Below are 14,721 nucleotides of genomic sequence, written 5' to 3'. Positions count from 1 at the left end.
GAGAAACAGCTAGTAGCAAACATCACAATGGTCATTGGACTGGCCTGTAGTTGTGGAACCAGTTGATGACAGTGTTGGTTTTGAGTTTGAGCTGGGAGGCCAGTATCTCAATGGTGTTCTGAGAGGGGTAGGGCTCCAGGAGGTAGGCCTTCCTCAGAGATTCTTTCTCTTCAGCTCCCAGCACCACCCGAGGCTTCTTCACCTGGTTGTAGGGGCACAGGTCCAGCGAGGCCAAGGCCGGACTCACACACTCAGAACGAGTGCTAGGCGAGTCACTGTCTGAGCCGGTGCTCAGCAGCCCGTACCGCCTTTTCAGATAGGCTGGAGGGAAGACAGTGATATCCAGTGTAAGAGGATTACATTTTATTTTATTTACCTTTATTTACCAGTAAGATACTTATTGAGATTAAAAATCTCTTTTGTGTCCTAGCCAAGACAGGCCACCATACAACCACACAAAAACACAAAAACACTACAAACATAAGACAACTGAAACAGCAAATCCCTCAAAGTCAACCACAATCCTAAACACATCAGGCAAATCAGCTACAGCCAGATGTGGCTGCCTCCAAGTCAATCAACATCCTCTTAAAAGCAACCAATGGACCCGCTCATTAAGTTTAATGGATTTCTAAAACTTGTTCCATGTAGAGGGAGCAGCAAAGTTAAACGCCTTTTCCCCCCCAGCTCAGTTCTAACCTTTGGAACAGACAGAAGGAAAAGATCCTGGGAACAAAGATTATAAGTCCTGATATTTACACTGACATACTGTAGGTCAGAAGGTAGAATAGAAGTAGACCTAAAATAGCCTTGTAGATGAAGTTATGCCAGTCCGTGTTGATAGAGAAAGCCATCCGACACGTTCATATGTGCATGTTAACTTAACACCAAGACACCAACACCCTCTCAAACATGTACTGAAAGATATTATAGCATACACTCTGGATCCCCACCTTTCTTTTCCATCTTCTTCATGGCCCTCAGCTTGTCTACATTGTGAGGATCATTGAGCCACAGCTGCATGCGGACAAACGGCTCCCTGCCTTTCAGGCTGAGTTTGTGCCACGGTTTGGGCCTGGAGAGCAGGTCAGACACCGAGCCTTGAGTCAGGCCCAGGATGGTCTCCCCGAAAAGACGCTGGCCTGTGGGAAACAAACATACACAGTATGTAGGACTGCATTCCTAAGAGCCACCCCACAGTGTGAAGTTAGACCCACCTAGGTTGTTGTCAGTTAGCACCTCCTTGACCTTCTTGGTGATGGCGTAAGTGTCTAGCTCCGACGACATGGCCACCAGCTCCTGGATACCCAGTGGGTTTGTGGGCTGATGCAGGGCCATGAGGCTGGGAGTGGATTTCCCTCCCGCTGGGTGGGGGGGCAACCCCAGGCCCAGGCTCTCAGGCTGCTGGTTCTCCTTGCTGCTCTCCAGGGAGTGGCTGACAGGCTCAACCAGTGGACTTGGGTGGCTCTCCGCTGGGCTAGGAGGCGGGGAGGGCGAGGACTGGGCCGTCACAGGGCTTTTATCTGGAGGTTGGAGGCATCACAAAAAACAGTAAATCTATAGCCTAGATGTAGCCATTGCATATGTCCCAGTGTATGTAGAGTAAAGTACTGCAGCAACTGTACTTTATGTAATTTTTTATATTAAAACATCTGAAGTGTGATTCTCTGAAGTGACTTTATTGTTGTTGTAAGCACAGTATCGAAATTGAAAGTGAATTATGAAGAGAATGTGATCATAGAGCAGAGAAAAAAACACCAAATTAGAGTATAGAGGCACTACATTTTGCAAGCGCCTCCATCAACGCCATCGTGTTTCGATTACTTTGATCCATCGTTCAGTTACATTTGTGTGTGTTCTTGTTTAACTACATTCGTGGGGTTCAAAAACTGAGAATACAGGATAAATGTGGGGTCCCGACAGCTTTGTGGTGCCAAAATGCTTGACCCCACAACTTTAAAAGGACTTATTTGAGGGATTATTATTTTTTTAAGGTTCGCCATTTAGTTGTAATGGTTAAGGTTAGGGGCTAGGGAAAGCATTATGTCACTGATGGGTCCCCACAAAGATAGTGAGACGCACTGTGTGTGTGTGTGATTGTGTGTGTGTGTGTGTGTGTGTGTGTGTGTGTGTGTGTGTGTGTGTGTGTGTGTGTGTGTGTACTGCAGTCTCACCCAGAGTGTGGCTGTGGTTCGGGGGCTGGCTGAGGCTCTGGCCTAGCTGGTCCAGTAGCCATAGCTGCATGCGGATGAAGGGCTCCCTGCCTTTCTGGGTCAGCTTGCTCCAGGGTTTGGGCCGAGACAGCATGTCGCTTACGCTCCCCTGAGAAAGTCCCAGCACCTGTGCCATGCAATAAATATATTTTACCTACGCCTGCTTTTTGTAACAATGCTAACAGAAAATTTATTAAGGATGAGTGATTTCCCAATTATTATTCCAAAAATGAATCTGTTTGCACTTGGGCATGTGGCGTCAGTGATTCATTTTCAGCAAACAACCACTAGAGGGAAGCAATACACCATACATGTTTCAGTTGAGTCTGTTCAAATACAGATGTAACTTACAGTGGCAGCACATTTCATGGAGATGAAAAAAAGACCGGGGCTGGAGCGGAGTGCTGAAAGTTTTCAACAGCCACATTTTGTGTTTGCATGAGCATGAATTTATTCATAAAGAAAACATGTGTGGTCCAACTTCAACCAACTTTATTTTATTTAAGTAATATATTTTTCTTTTTTTGCCTTTTCAATTATAAATAAAATTTCAACAGACTCCCGAATGTGCCAGAAACAATTAGTTTGTATAAAAATTCACCTTCACCCTATGTGGAACTCAGTTTAAGAAACCTTTACTGAAGTCAAATCAACAGTCAAGCCTTTACAGATATTAATACCTCTCACGCAAAGGCCCAAGCTGGAGAATCAAGAATTGAACCCTTAATATTAAAATCTGCACCATGAAACCTAAATGGGGTATCTACTCCCGAGAGGATAAATTGTGATAAATAAAAAAGGAGCCAGGAAAACACCCAGAGGGATAGTAGCCATATTTTTTGGAGCTGATCTAACATTACATTAGATTTCATGTCATTTAGCTGACACTTTTATCCAAAGCGACTTATAATATGTCAGAAGAGCAACTAGGGGTTAAGTGTCTTGCTCAGGGACACAGTGGGCATCGCCGTGGGATTCAAATTCCGGTCTCCCACACCAAAGGCATATGACATATCCACTGTGCCATCACCACCCTAACAAAACTGATGCCTATATACAACAAAAAGTAGCTCATTTAAGGAAAAAGGCATTCAAAATACAGCGTTGTGAATTCCCTCTGTTGGTGCATATTTGTCACAGTGAATGGTTTCAATGGTTTTTGATAGCATGTAACATTTGACTAAAGGAAAACACATTTTAAAATTAGGATTTAGTGAACAAACTTGTCCTACACTGATGTCTCTCATTGGAAAATTTGGCATTTGTTACTAAATCACTTACATTTGGCTTATAACTAGATCCAGATGATTGAACGCAGAAAGACGGCTGAATACTGAAATGAATTACTGAACCTTACCATCAGAGTCAACCAATCACCACAAAATAAGTCACAAGAGAGAACATCCAAAGAAATGCAGGCCTCTCAGCTATAAGGACAGTTGGTGGCCCCACAATAAGAGAGATATGGGGAAAAACAGGATTTAAGGGAGTGTGGCAAAGTTGTAGCAAACATTGTTCTCTCACATTTGCAAAAAAGACCCCAAAGGCTTTTAGGATAGTTGGCCTTAAAGACTCAGTGACTTTTTAGACAACGCAGGTCCTGGTATACCTGGGTGCAAGACATATCGACTCAATATCGTTATTGCAGTATATCTAAAGTGTCGCAATACGTATGCAATATTTTGTGTATTTTGTGGAGCGCTGCGTCCACAAGAGCCCTCATTGGCCAGTTACCAGGCCACTTTCACATGCTAGTGCACGTCAGCACACGGGTCCACTACGTGACAAACCCAATGGAGCGTACCCCGTGTGTGCATATTTCAACAGAGTGACGTGTAAGGGAAGAAAGAGATAGAGACAACAAAATGGAACCAATCAGAGAAGAGAAAGAAAAGTTGTCCTGTTCTCTATATTTATTTATTTTATACTGTCCAAGCAGTAAAACATGTCCAGTTCTGTAGACATGGTCGTTATTTATTTATGTTGTCCAATATGACAGTCTGTTGAAATAAACCTTGTTTACAACACTAAACTTGAACACTAAATTTGTTATGAATCCATTTTGATGCTTTTCCTGTCACTTTTGTAGTTTTACAATATCGAAATCGCTATATCAAATTTTCAATGTCCATATCGTGCAAACCTAGTATAAAGAAAAAACAGAATTTCCAACTTCTAACAGCTTCTCACAGGGCTGTGATACATGAAGCAACTGTATTATGATCATCATACTGTCACATGTGATATTATTGGTCTTGTTATTATTGAGGGAAGCATGAACTCTGCTCAGTGCCAAACTCTAATGCCACAAGACAATGATCCATATCACAAAAAACACCCCTGGCATGTTGAAAAAACTAAAATACAAGGGTTTGAGTGCTCTTCACAACGTCCGGACGTGAACTCAACAAGGATGCAGCAGCAGGACCGAAGCACCTCAAAAGTCTCTTTCTGCATAAAGACAAGTTTGAAATACTTCCACAGCATGGAAGTGAAATACTGAGATCATATTATAATACGTGTCGGGCTGCGGTTATTGCTGCTAAAGTGGTGCGGCCTATTATTACATTTAAAGGGGCAAATTACTTTTTCACATGAATGATCTCATTGCTGCATTATTTTTTTTCCTTCGTTTTTTGTGTTTTGTGTTTTGTGTAACCATAGTCAATATTATATGTAGTCTGGAGATCTGAAAATATTCAGTGTAATAAATATGTAATATAGTAATATATAGTTCCCATCACTGTTTGTGGAGCTTCTCTGGTTTGGGAAACCTTGATCATGGTACATATTATGACATATTAAGGGATTACCATTTAAGAGAAATGGAGTTTAAAATTTGAGTTGTGTTCTTCTTTGAACCTCAAACAAATGTATTTCTTTATTGACATCATTGTAGATGTATTGATATCATTTTGTATCTAGTGTTAAAGCAGAGACAATTATTATTACCTATGACAATAATTTAGAGGTCCCATGGCATGAAATTTTCACTTTAATATGCGTTCCACCAGCCTACCTATGGTCCCCCAGTGGCTAGAAATGGTGATAGGTGTAAACCGAGCCCAGGGTATCCTGCTCTGCCTTTGAGAAAATGAAAGCTCAGATGGGCCGATCTGGAATCTTACCCTATTTGACTTCATAAGGGGCAAGATTCCAGGGGTTACCTCCCCTTTCTCTGCTTTGCCCGCCCAGAGAATTTGGCCCACCCATGAGAGAGAGACATCATGGCTTTCAAACAAGCAAAGTGGCAGTTGGTCAAGGCCACACCCCCAGTCTCCACCTTGAATCGCGATTCAAATACAAATTGATTTTTTTGCACACCCCTAACCAAACTGTTTTATTGTATCTTGGTGCAGCAGAATTTTTCTCATGCATATGATCAACGTATTGCAGTAAGAACAGATTCGGCAGGGCATTAGCAGGCTGCTTGTATTGCAGCATGCATACATTTTGTTTTAATTAGAAAGAGCAACATCTGACCTTTTCTCCAAAGATCCTCTGACAGATGCCGTTCTTTGCCAGCTTCTCCTTCACCTGCCTTGTCAGCTCAATGGTGTCCACCTCTCGGTACATGTACATCTCGTACTGCTCTGGAGTCAGCGGTGGCACGGTGGGCTTGAGGGCGCGGGGGATGTACGCTGGATAGTAGGAAAGCCTTCCGGGGCCGGGGCCAGGAGACTCTCCACTTACCGATGTGTCTGACTCCACTTTGACCTCCAATGGCCGGCCCAGCCCCAGCCCCAGCTCGTCCTCGGCAGCAGAGGCCTCCTCGCTGTTGGGCAGATATTCGCCGTTCTCCAGGCGGGGCCAGGGCCGGGGTAACGCCGAGGGCCCGGAGGAGGAGGAAGACAAGGAGGGAGAGACTGAATTGAAGGGCAGAGAGCTACCTCCGCCGCTGAGCACCATTGACCCCCGCTCCTGAGACCAGTGCTGGTCGAAGTAAGTGCCCACTTCGCCGATCTCTGATTTGACTTTGCGGATTATGTTCTGGACAAATGCAGCCGGGGAGAGGACACTGAGGGGCGTCTGGGGGCTGCTGATAGAGTTGGCCATGCATACTGTAACGCAGCCTCCCTCCTCTTGTTTGATGGAGATGGGTAAAGGTAGGCCCCTGGAGCGTTCTGGGGGCCCCAGACGCTCTACCTGACCTCCTGAGCTGACCATCGGGGCCCTCCCACAAACGTCCATCTCCATCAGGGTGTGCTGCTGGGCCTCCATCTCCCTCCTGGCCTGATCGAGGATGTTCTTTATGGTTTCGTCAGAGCTGCTGCCTGCGCCGTTACTGCTTCTGCCTGATGAGCTGTTCAGAGACGACTTGCCATCACCTAAACAAAAAAAGACCCGCACTCCTGACACTGATGCATTCTCAAATCAACTTTCCTGTTTAGATGCAATCCAATTCTGAGCCAAAATCCTAATAAAACAGTAAACATTGTTGTCAATGGAAGAAGAAAAAAATTAATCAATATGGCTTTAAACTATGGCTTATGACTGGCAGCTCCATTCCTCACCTCCCCTCTGGGACTGGATCTCCTTCTTGGCCTGCTCCAGGATATTCCTAATGGCGTCGTCTGACCCAGTTTCAGGAGTTCGGATGCGCGGAGTGATGCTCCCTGCCACAGAGGGTAACAGAAAGAGATAGAGAGAGGGGAGAGGAGGGGGGTGAGTGGGATGGTTGATCAGAGAGCAGTTCCAAGGCTTTGCTTTTGACTGGTAGATCAATGGCTGCCTTTGAGCGCGTGCTGTCTGAGGTTGCAGTATACGGGAAGCTCAACTTTCAAAAGCTGTGAATCTGGGGAGAAAACAAAGTTTAAAAGTAACACTACAAACATGGCAGAGGAAGCCGCAATGAAGTCAAGGATGAGGTCCAAGTAGATTAGAGAGTTTAAACGTACACCGGTCCAGAAGCTAAGGCACCAAAACAAGATGGCATGATTAAATCTGCACTAAAAACTCCTTGCTATGTCATAACTTAATATTCTCGTCAACACCTTGAAAACTCTCAAAACATTTATTTTTTTAACAACCTAGTTCTTATTTTGGTGGCTCTGGTCACCTATGGATACTCCTGTTTATCCATGTTGTCTAAACCATATATTTTCAAGTCAAAACAAGGGTGAGGGTAAAAGTTAACTGACAATTGGTGTATGCACTAGTACTTGCTGGTTAAAGTTTAACCTACTACACCTAATCATTGAAAAAAGGGAGGGGGCAGAAAATATATAGTTTCATTTTTAGAAAAGGCTGAGTAATTTTCCTACAGCCAGGCCCTTTAGTTTTGAGCAAACATTGCTCAAACAAGAGTAAATAGTGTATTTGTTGGGGACTATATTCAGCTGCAGATGAATGCATATTTCTTGTTCTGGTGAGTATTTCCAGTAGCAGGATGGGGTATGTGGGATTGACTCAAAATAAATTACAGAGCCGTATGTTGATGGTAATGAAGGAACCTGTCACCCAGTGCAACAGTGTGGCATACTGATGTGTTTTTGGAAAACACAGAGAAATAACATGTATCAGGTTTTGGCTACACAATACTGTGTTAGCCATAGGGCTGAAAGATTTAGGGGAAAAATCTAACTGCAATTTTTCTACCAAATATTGCGATTACGATTCCATTTGCGATTTTGTCTTAAAAGTTTAGCTAAAGTTCAACATTGACTGTGTAACAGATAAAACATGTCATGGAGCATTATAACATTAGGCACAATCAAAACTGCTCTTTATTCTTATGCAAGGATGAGAACATACTGTAGATATGAATTGCCAGCGATAAATGTTTTTCTTTTAATAAGCATGGAACATTGAACAGTCAAACACAGAACATTTATCACAAAAGCTAAAGTTATAATAAGGAAATGAACCATTCCAATAAAAAAAATACTTTCTTGTAAATTGAAGTTTCTGATCTGCCTCAGTTCAACAGCAGCATCTACAGATTAATTACCATCATGTTAGATAAAGTTATACAAAAAAAATGAAAAATTAGGCCTTTCTGTGAACAATCTGTGATATTTGAGATTTTTCCAGCATTTATCTTATGAAAAAACAGTAAATGTAATAATACAAAGAGGAATACACGTTTTTAAACCAAATGTTACACTAAACATTCAACTAAATATTGCACAGCTGATTAAATCACGGTCTTCGTGATTAGCTAATCGCATGATGTCAAATCTCATCTCGTTTTCAATTTCGATTTGAAAACGATTAATCGCTCAGCTCTAGTGAGTGAGATAAATGCACTGTTGGTTTTGACCTATTCATAGTTTTGTTGACACTTATTTCCACTACCAAGCCAATGGTCGAGAACACATGGTTAAAGAGGTGACTTCTGTGAAATCTGTCTTGATTGCTCAGGTTACAAATACAAAATGGTGTGTATTGTTCATTCCCACTTGCACCTGCCTATTTTTCTAACATTTTCTGTCATGCCGCTGTCTTTTCCACTCACCTCTCTGGCGGACCTGGATGGTCCTTAGTGCGAGGATGTTCTGTTCATCAGAGAGGAACTGCTTCATCTTAATGAAAGGTTCTTTGCCTTTCACAGTCAGCTTCCTCCAGGGTTTGGGTCTTGCCAGGATCTCACTGACCGAGCCCTGGGAGAGACCCAGCACATAGTGGCCAAACACCCGCTGGCCAATGTTATGCTTCAGCAGCTGCTCCTTCACCTGGAAGGCGATCTCGGCCGTGTCCAGTTGGTCCTCGTCTCCTGCAGTCGAGCTGCCGCTTTCGGACTGGTCGCTGGTCAAGCCAGCGTCGACGCTGCTCGCCCCCACGGACCCATGGGTTGCTGACATAAGGGCCACTTTGGCTGCATAGAGGGCAGTGGGAAAAGCCATGAGGCCCTCCTTTTTAAAGTGTGGGGAGAGAAGCTGCTTGTGAAGGATGTGGTCTCCTGACAGTCTGTCGCCAGAGCTCGGTGACTCAGAAAATGGCCGGGGTTGATCGTGGCTGGAGGAGGAGCCGTCCAGGGTGGGGGGACCGGGGCTGGGGGAGGCCCGGCCATCCGCATGAGAGGACGACGAGAGGGAGCAGGGCGGCCTGCCAATCTCCCTACCTACATCCTCAGACTGGTCATCATCTGGAGACAGAAGACACATATATATTTAACTTATATATGACACATACTAGTAAGTACTAGTGTAATCAAGTCATTGTTGATGATAGCAGATATTTAATTAATTAACTCACTTGCTTTCTAGCACCTTGCAAACTTAGACTACATCATGCAGCCTCAGTTTATGCAAAGAGATTTAAGTAATTGATTGAGTCTGACAAATGAGTACCAAGCAATCAGTGAATTATGGGGAGCTTTTAGGCGATGACAAAACTCGCTGCTTGTCGTTAAGAATCTTGTGGAATTGTCTTTAAACTCGGTTTTATAGACAGAGAAATCAAACGTGAGAGACAAATATTTTACCAATGCTCTGCAAAATGCGGGCCTTATCCACCAGGTATTTGTGAGATGGAAGAAAGGCCTCTTTATCCAGCAAAATAGCCTCTGCAGCCTTGGCAGAATCCTATGCAAACACAAACACACACATGCACAAAAGCTGTTAACTTTCGATTAATCAATTGCAGTGGCTGTAGATATCCTTATAATGGATGAGGATCAGGGAAGCTTTCAATGCCACTGCTGTAGCTTTTCTTCCCAGACACCGTGAGGACATTAAGACAAAAACAAAGGTCTACTTTGAGGAGAGAACAGCTAGTCTGTTTCAAGCTGCTGTACAATAAGAGGGTGCAGGAGCATATGTACCTGGGTCGAGCTGCCGTTTGCTGAAGCCAGCTTCATTACCTTGAGGATACTACAGACAGAAACAAAACATGCAGAAAAAAGTCAATTTTTGTGAACTTAAAGACACACTGTCATGTATTTGGACTGCACGATATGAGGAAAATATGCGATATGTGATAATGTTGTTGAATATCCAGAGAACAACATTACTCGTGGTGAATAAACCGTTATTTAAATTGAATTTAAAACGTGTTGAATTTAAAACAAATAAAAAGAAAATTGTTTCCAACGTTTTTTTATTAAACCAATTGAACATTATATTGAACATAAAAGGCATCACTTAAAAAAAAAAGAATGTTACATTTTAATGTGCTGTTTTCTGCTGATATTTTCTTTCAATTAATTTTTTTCTTCAGTTTTGTGTCTATTGCAGACATTCGCGATGTGTATCTTGCGCCAGTTGATACTGAACAATATACAGTATATACTGTATATTGTGCAGCACTGTTATGTATGACTTTGAGTTATGTTTGACATTCAGTTTACACTCAAAAGATCACCTGAGTTCAGTTTTAATCTCTTCATAGTCCATCTGGGATTGCAGTTTAGCTTCTAATCTCTGAAATGGAAAAAGAGAAGCAGCATGTTATATTTATTAATAGTAGGAATCTTATTGGTTACCAGAGCCGCTGAGGCCTGAGGGGGTCTTCGCCGAGTTCTGTCACCTCTCGCGTGGCGCATGCCACTCACCTCGATAGTTTCTGTTTTATAGGCAAGCTGGCGCTCCAGCTCTAGGATCTGATTGGCCGAGGTCTCTTGAAATTCCTGTAACGTGAACTGCAGCCGCTGAATGTTCTCCAGAAGACGGAGGATTTCGCGGTCTTTAGCCAGCAGGGCGGCCTCTAGCTGCAAGGGCAACACCTCGCCCTTCTCGTTCTTCTCCTGACAGGGCGAGAAAGGGGAGACGTGGCAGAGGGTGTGAGGGGGAGGGAGGGGAAGAAAGTGATAGAAGGAGTAAGGGGAGGGGGGGAAGGTGAGAGGCCAGCCAGTGAACCACAACCTATAAACTAGAAATTACATCAACACTGCGTTGATGTAATTTATAGTTAGAATGTGAGAACAATTTGACTTCAGCTCACCATTAATACTGCATTTCAATGTTTAATAGGGACTGTATCTGATAATAAGGTGGTAGCATGTCTGTACCAATTAAAAGCCATTCGGCGGGTCTCTGTCACTGGTTTTGTAATCTTGTGATTTGCACACCTGTCTAAATTTAGGTGTTAGTCGTAATTTATTCATTTCCAAGAAGAGAAATTAACATCATGTTTTAAGACAGCTGAAATTTATATATGAGTTTGTTCTTGTCTTGATTTAGACAGAAACACGATCCTTTGGCTAGAGCAAGAGCAAGTATTGTCATATTCAAAACTATGATATCAAAAATTGAACAAATCTTGTTTAGTTTGTTAAAATTATACAGTAAAGGCTATGTTATTCAGAATGTATTCATTCATTTTTTAATGGTGTTGTATGTGTTATTGCCTTTGTAAATTATAGAGTGCGGTCAGACCTACTCTATCTGTAAAGTGTCTTGAGATAACTCTTGTTCTGATTTGATACTATAAATAGAATTGAACTGAATTGAATTGTCTGTATCGGTCCTTAAGGGGTCATTGTGGAATAAAGTCTCAGTTTAAGAATAAATCTGTCTTTTCAGTTGACTAATAAGAAATTGTACACTACCTACAAAACCTCAAAAACTGAAGCTGAGGGAAATATTGAATTGACAGAATATCTCTGGGAAGTGAACTACAAAGCAACGATAGTCTTAGTATCCTAGAAGTTCTGAAAAGGAACTAGTAACTACATCTACAAGAATGTAGCAGAGTAAATGTACAAAGGATATATTGAGTAAAGCACTTGAGTAAATCTACTTAGTTACCACTGCCAGGATATGGCCAAAAATCAAATAACAGTCACCCAAGGGACATTATTCTTACCCTGCTAGTGCCCTCTGCTGGATGGCAGTTCCCTGTGGCTAACTGCTCCTTTAGCCTGTCCACTTCCCTCTGGGCCTTTTCCGCTCTCTGTGCACGCACGCACACACACACACACACACACACACACACACACACACACCACACACACACACACACACACACACACACACACACCACACACACACACACACACACCACACACACACACACACACCACACACACACACACACACAGTATCACAGCGTTACAGTTTTCGTACACGAGACGCATCAATTGGCTAATGAGTTGATCAAGGTGAGAGCATATACATAAATCAAAGGAGGTGCCATTGCTCGGAAATTTTAGAGCCGACTGAAAACCCGAGTAGGGGCCCACACAGACGAGTACAGCCACCGCTTTATTCTGCTGAGGGGGCTGTTTAGTCAGCCCACTTTATTCCCCAAACTGTTTACCTGCTCTGTCACACCCGGCCGGCTAATTAATGATTCATTTTGAGAACATTTATCTAGGAGCTGCTGGCAGAGAGCAGCAGAGTGAGAAAAAGAGCATGGGAGAGAAAAGCAGAGGGGGAGAAGAAAGGAGCAGAAGAAAAAGAGGTATCACCAGACGAGGAAGCAATCAAGACAGTGAGATAACTATGAACCCCGGCGTTTGGCGCTCCGGCATCAATCGCGCTCGGCAGTCTGCCGCTCTCTGCTGAGTGGAGCCGTGCTGCCACAGCGCCCACCGACGGGGGGCTCAGGCTTACACTCGCTAATCACACGCTCAGGGGAGGGGAGGTGGATGTGGAGGAAGATCGGGGTGCGGGTTGGGGGGTGGGGGGGGGGACACAGGACGAGGGTGTCTAATAAAGCCAAGGCTTGATTACAGGAGTGATTACCTTAACGAAGGAGCATCTCAATCAGAGAAGTGCAGAGGAAGACTGTACTCACCTGGTTTGCTTTGTCGAGACTCGCCATGATGGTCTCAACCTCCGCTGCCCTGGAACACACACACACACACACACACACACACACACAGAGAGAGAACCACAAGATTACTGAACAGATACCCTCACTCTCCAGTACACATTAAAAAAAAAAAGCACACCTGTTGTTGTTACACATTTTGTTAGTAAAAAAGAAAAAAGCTAAAGTATGACAGTCACAGTTCCCTTTTGAAGAAGTTCAAGTTTTAGAAGTAAGTACATCTTTATTTTCCCCATGTCCATTTCAGGAAATCAAATATAAAGTTATAAGTCTTAAACCATATACAGTATGGTGCAATACTATGTTGTACTTTGGGGGTAAAATTAATGATTACTTCCATTGAATTTGGGGTGTTTTATTCAATTGTATTTTAGTTGTCTGTGATTTACTAAACATCCTTTGAACTATTAGTCAAAATAATTCATAAATCTCTGCTTCTTTAAACTCAAAAATCTCAAAAAGTCTTATGATAATGAGTTATAATGTCATTTAAATTTGGTTTATTGAGCAAGAACTAAAGAAAAAAGACCAAAACGTTTTTAAAAAAGTGTCAGAAGCATACAAAAAGTGCCAAAACAAATTGTGAAAAGCACCAAAACAAGTTCATTTTCTATTTGGACCCAGAAGGACAACATGGTTCATGGCTGAAGGGAAGACAACACTGGGTTAAATATTATAAGAACCTCTCAGTATAACACAGTACATGACCATACAGTTAAATCAACACTTAGTTCAAACAAAAACTGAAATCAAAAAACCAAATCATCGTGACAATAGGCTTCACTGTAGGACTGTTGTGTTAGACTGCATTCGTTTTTTCTAGGTATGCCGTATAAAGTGGCAACTGGGTGCAACACTGTCCCTCTGCTAACACTTGAGTACCATTCACGCATAACTGAATCATAACTGATTCCCATACTGTGCCACACCCCAATAGTAAATATTTCACTAACCACCAAAAAGAAAAATCCATTGATTGTTTTCTGTGTTATGGATATTTATTATAATAGAAACCCCAGGTGCTTCAACAGTGTATGGTAGCCCCTCTGTGTCCTCCATTGTAGCTCTGGCTCTGTATAAACGCTGTATGTATAAAGGCCCAACGGATGGATGTGTGATTCTATCCTCTCTTGAGATTGAACTCCAACTTGCCTCCATACATCTTACAATCACAGAAGTCTAATTTAAACAGAAGCTCAGCAGGATTATTCATGAGGTTTGTTTGAAGTGCAACAGTTTTATTTTGCACACGTGGGACCTGGTTTTCAAAAGGTAGATAGGGATGAATTAACGAGGATGCTGTGATTGATTTGAATATGCACATAGGTTACGCAGGTTTCCGCGACACAGTAGACCGTTTTTACCAAAAGACAATTGTGTTCAAAAAACATTTTAAGAATTCTTTTTCATCCACATTTATAGAAACTGCATTCAGCCGAACGCTCATTGTCTTTCATGTTTGCATTTAACCGCTCTCACATCAGTCTGCAGAACAAAATACCTAAAATGTTAGTGATCCAATGGAATCATTATGACATGAAGACGATACTATTTCTACAGTAAGATGAGTAATCCATTAGACACTGAGTGTCTCAAACCTAACATATTCTTGGCATTAAAGATCACCGGTGGCGTGTGGTGCAGCCCTGGTTCCAGAGGGTCCTGGCCGTGCCCCGGTCCTATCAATAAGGCCAGGATAGATGGCGCCCTGCCGACAGCAAACACTAACAGGTGTCAGCGCCACGTTTAATGAACTTGTGCAGTACGGAAAATGTTTTGTATTGATTACCTG

General features: G+C 42.7%; 1 protein-coding gene across 1 annotated transcript in view; it reads right to left on the bottom strand.

Annotated features, from left to right (window-relative positions):
- LOC116689311 (homeobox protein cut-like 2) overlaps positions 1–14,721 on the bottom strand; it is a 64,331-nt gene that overhangs the window by 3,741 nt on the left and 45,869 nt on the right. The window contains exons 8-20 of the mRNA XM_032515809.1: positions 12,894–12,942; positions 11,961–12,047; positions 10,708–10,899; positions 10,518–10,576; positions 9,979–10,027; positions 9,640–9,739; positions 8,671–9,300; positions 6,728–6,829; positions 5,697–6,541; positions 2,175–2,340; positions 1,218–1,523; positions 954–1,142; positions 45–321 (exon numbers count right to left, since the gene is read on the bottom strand). Coding sequence (XP_032371700.1) covers positions 45–321; positions 954–1,142; positions 1,218–1,523; positions 2,175–2,340; positions 5,697–6,541; positions 6,728–6,829; positions 8,671–9,300; positions 9,640–9,739; positions 9,979–10,027; positions 10,518–10,576; positions 10,708–10,899; positions 11,961–12,047; positions 12,894–12,942 — 3,051 coding nt within the window. The remainder of the gene's footprint in view (positions 1–44; positions 322–953; positions 1,143–1,217; positions 1,524–2,174; positions 2,341–5,696; positions 6,542–6,727; positions 6,830–8,670; positions 9,301–9,639; positions 9,740–9,978; positions 10,028–10,517; positions 10,577–10,707; positions 10,900–11,960; positions 12,048–12,893; positions 12,943–14,721) is intronic.

Source organism: Etheostoma spectabile, chromosome 5, assembly GCF_008692095.1.
Source record: "Etheostoma spectabile isolate EspeVRDwgs_2016 chromosome 5, UIUC_Espe_1.0, whole genome shotgun sequence".
NCBI lineage: Eukaryota > Metazoa > Chordata > Actinopteri > Perciformes > Percidae > Etheostoma > Etheostoma spectabile.
The sequence above is the reverse complement of the archived record's forward strand: the minus strand, read 5'-3'. Positions and strand labels throughout refer to the sequence as shown.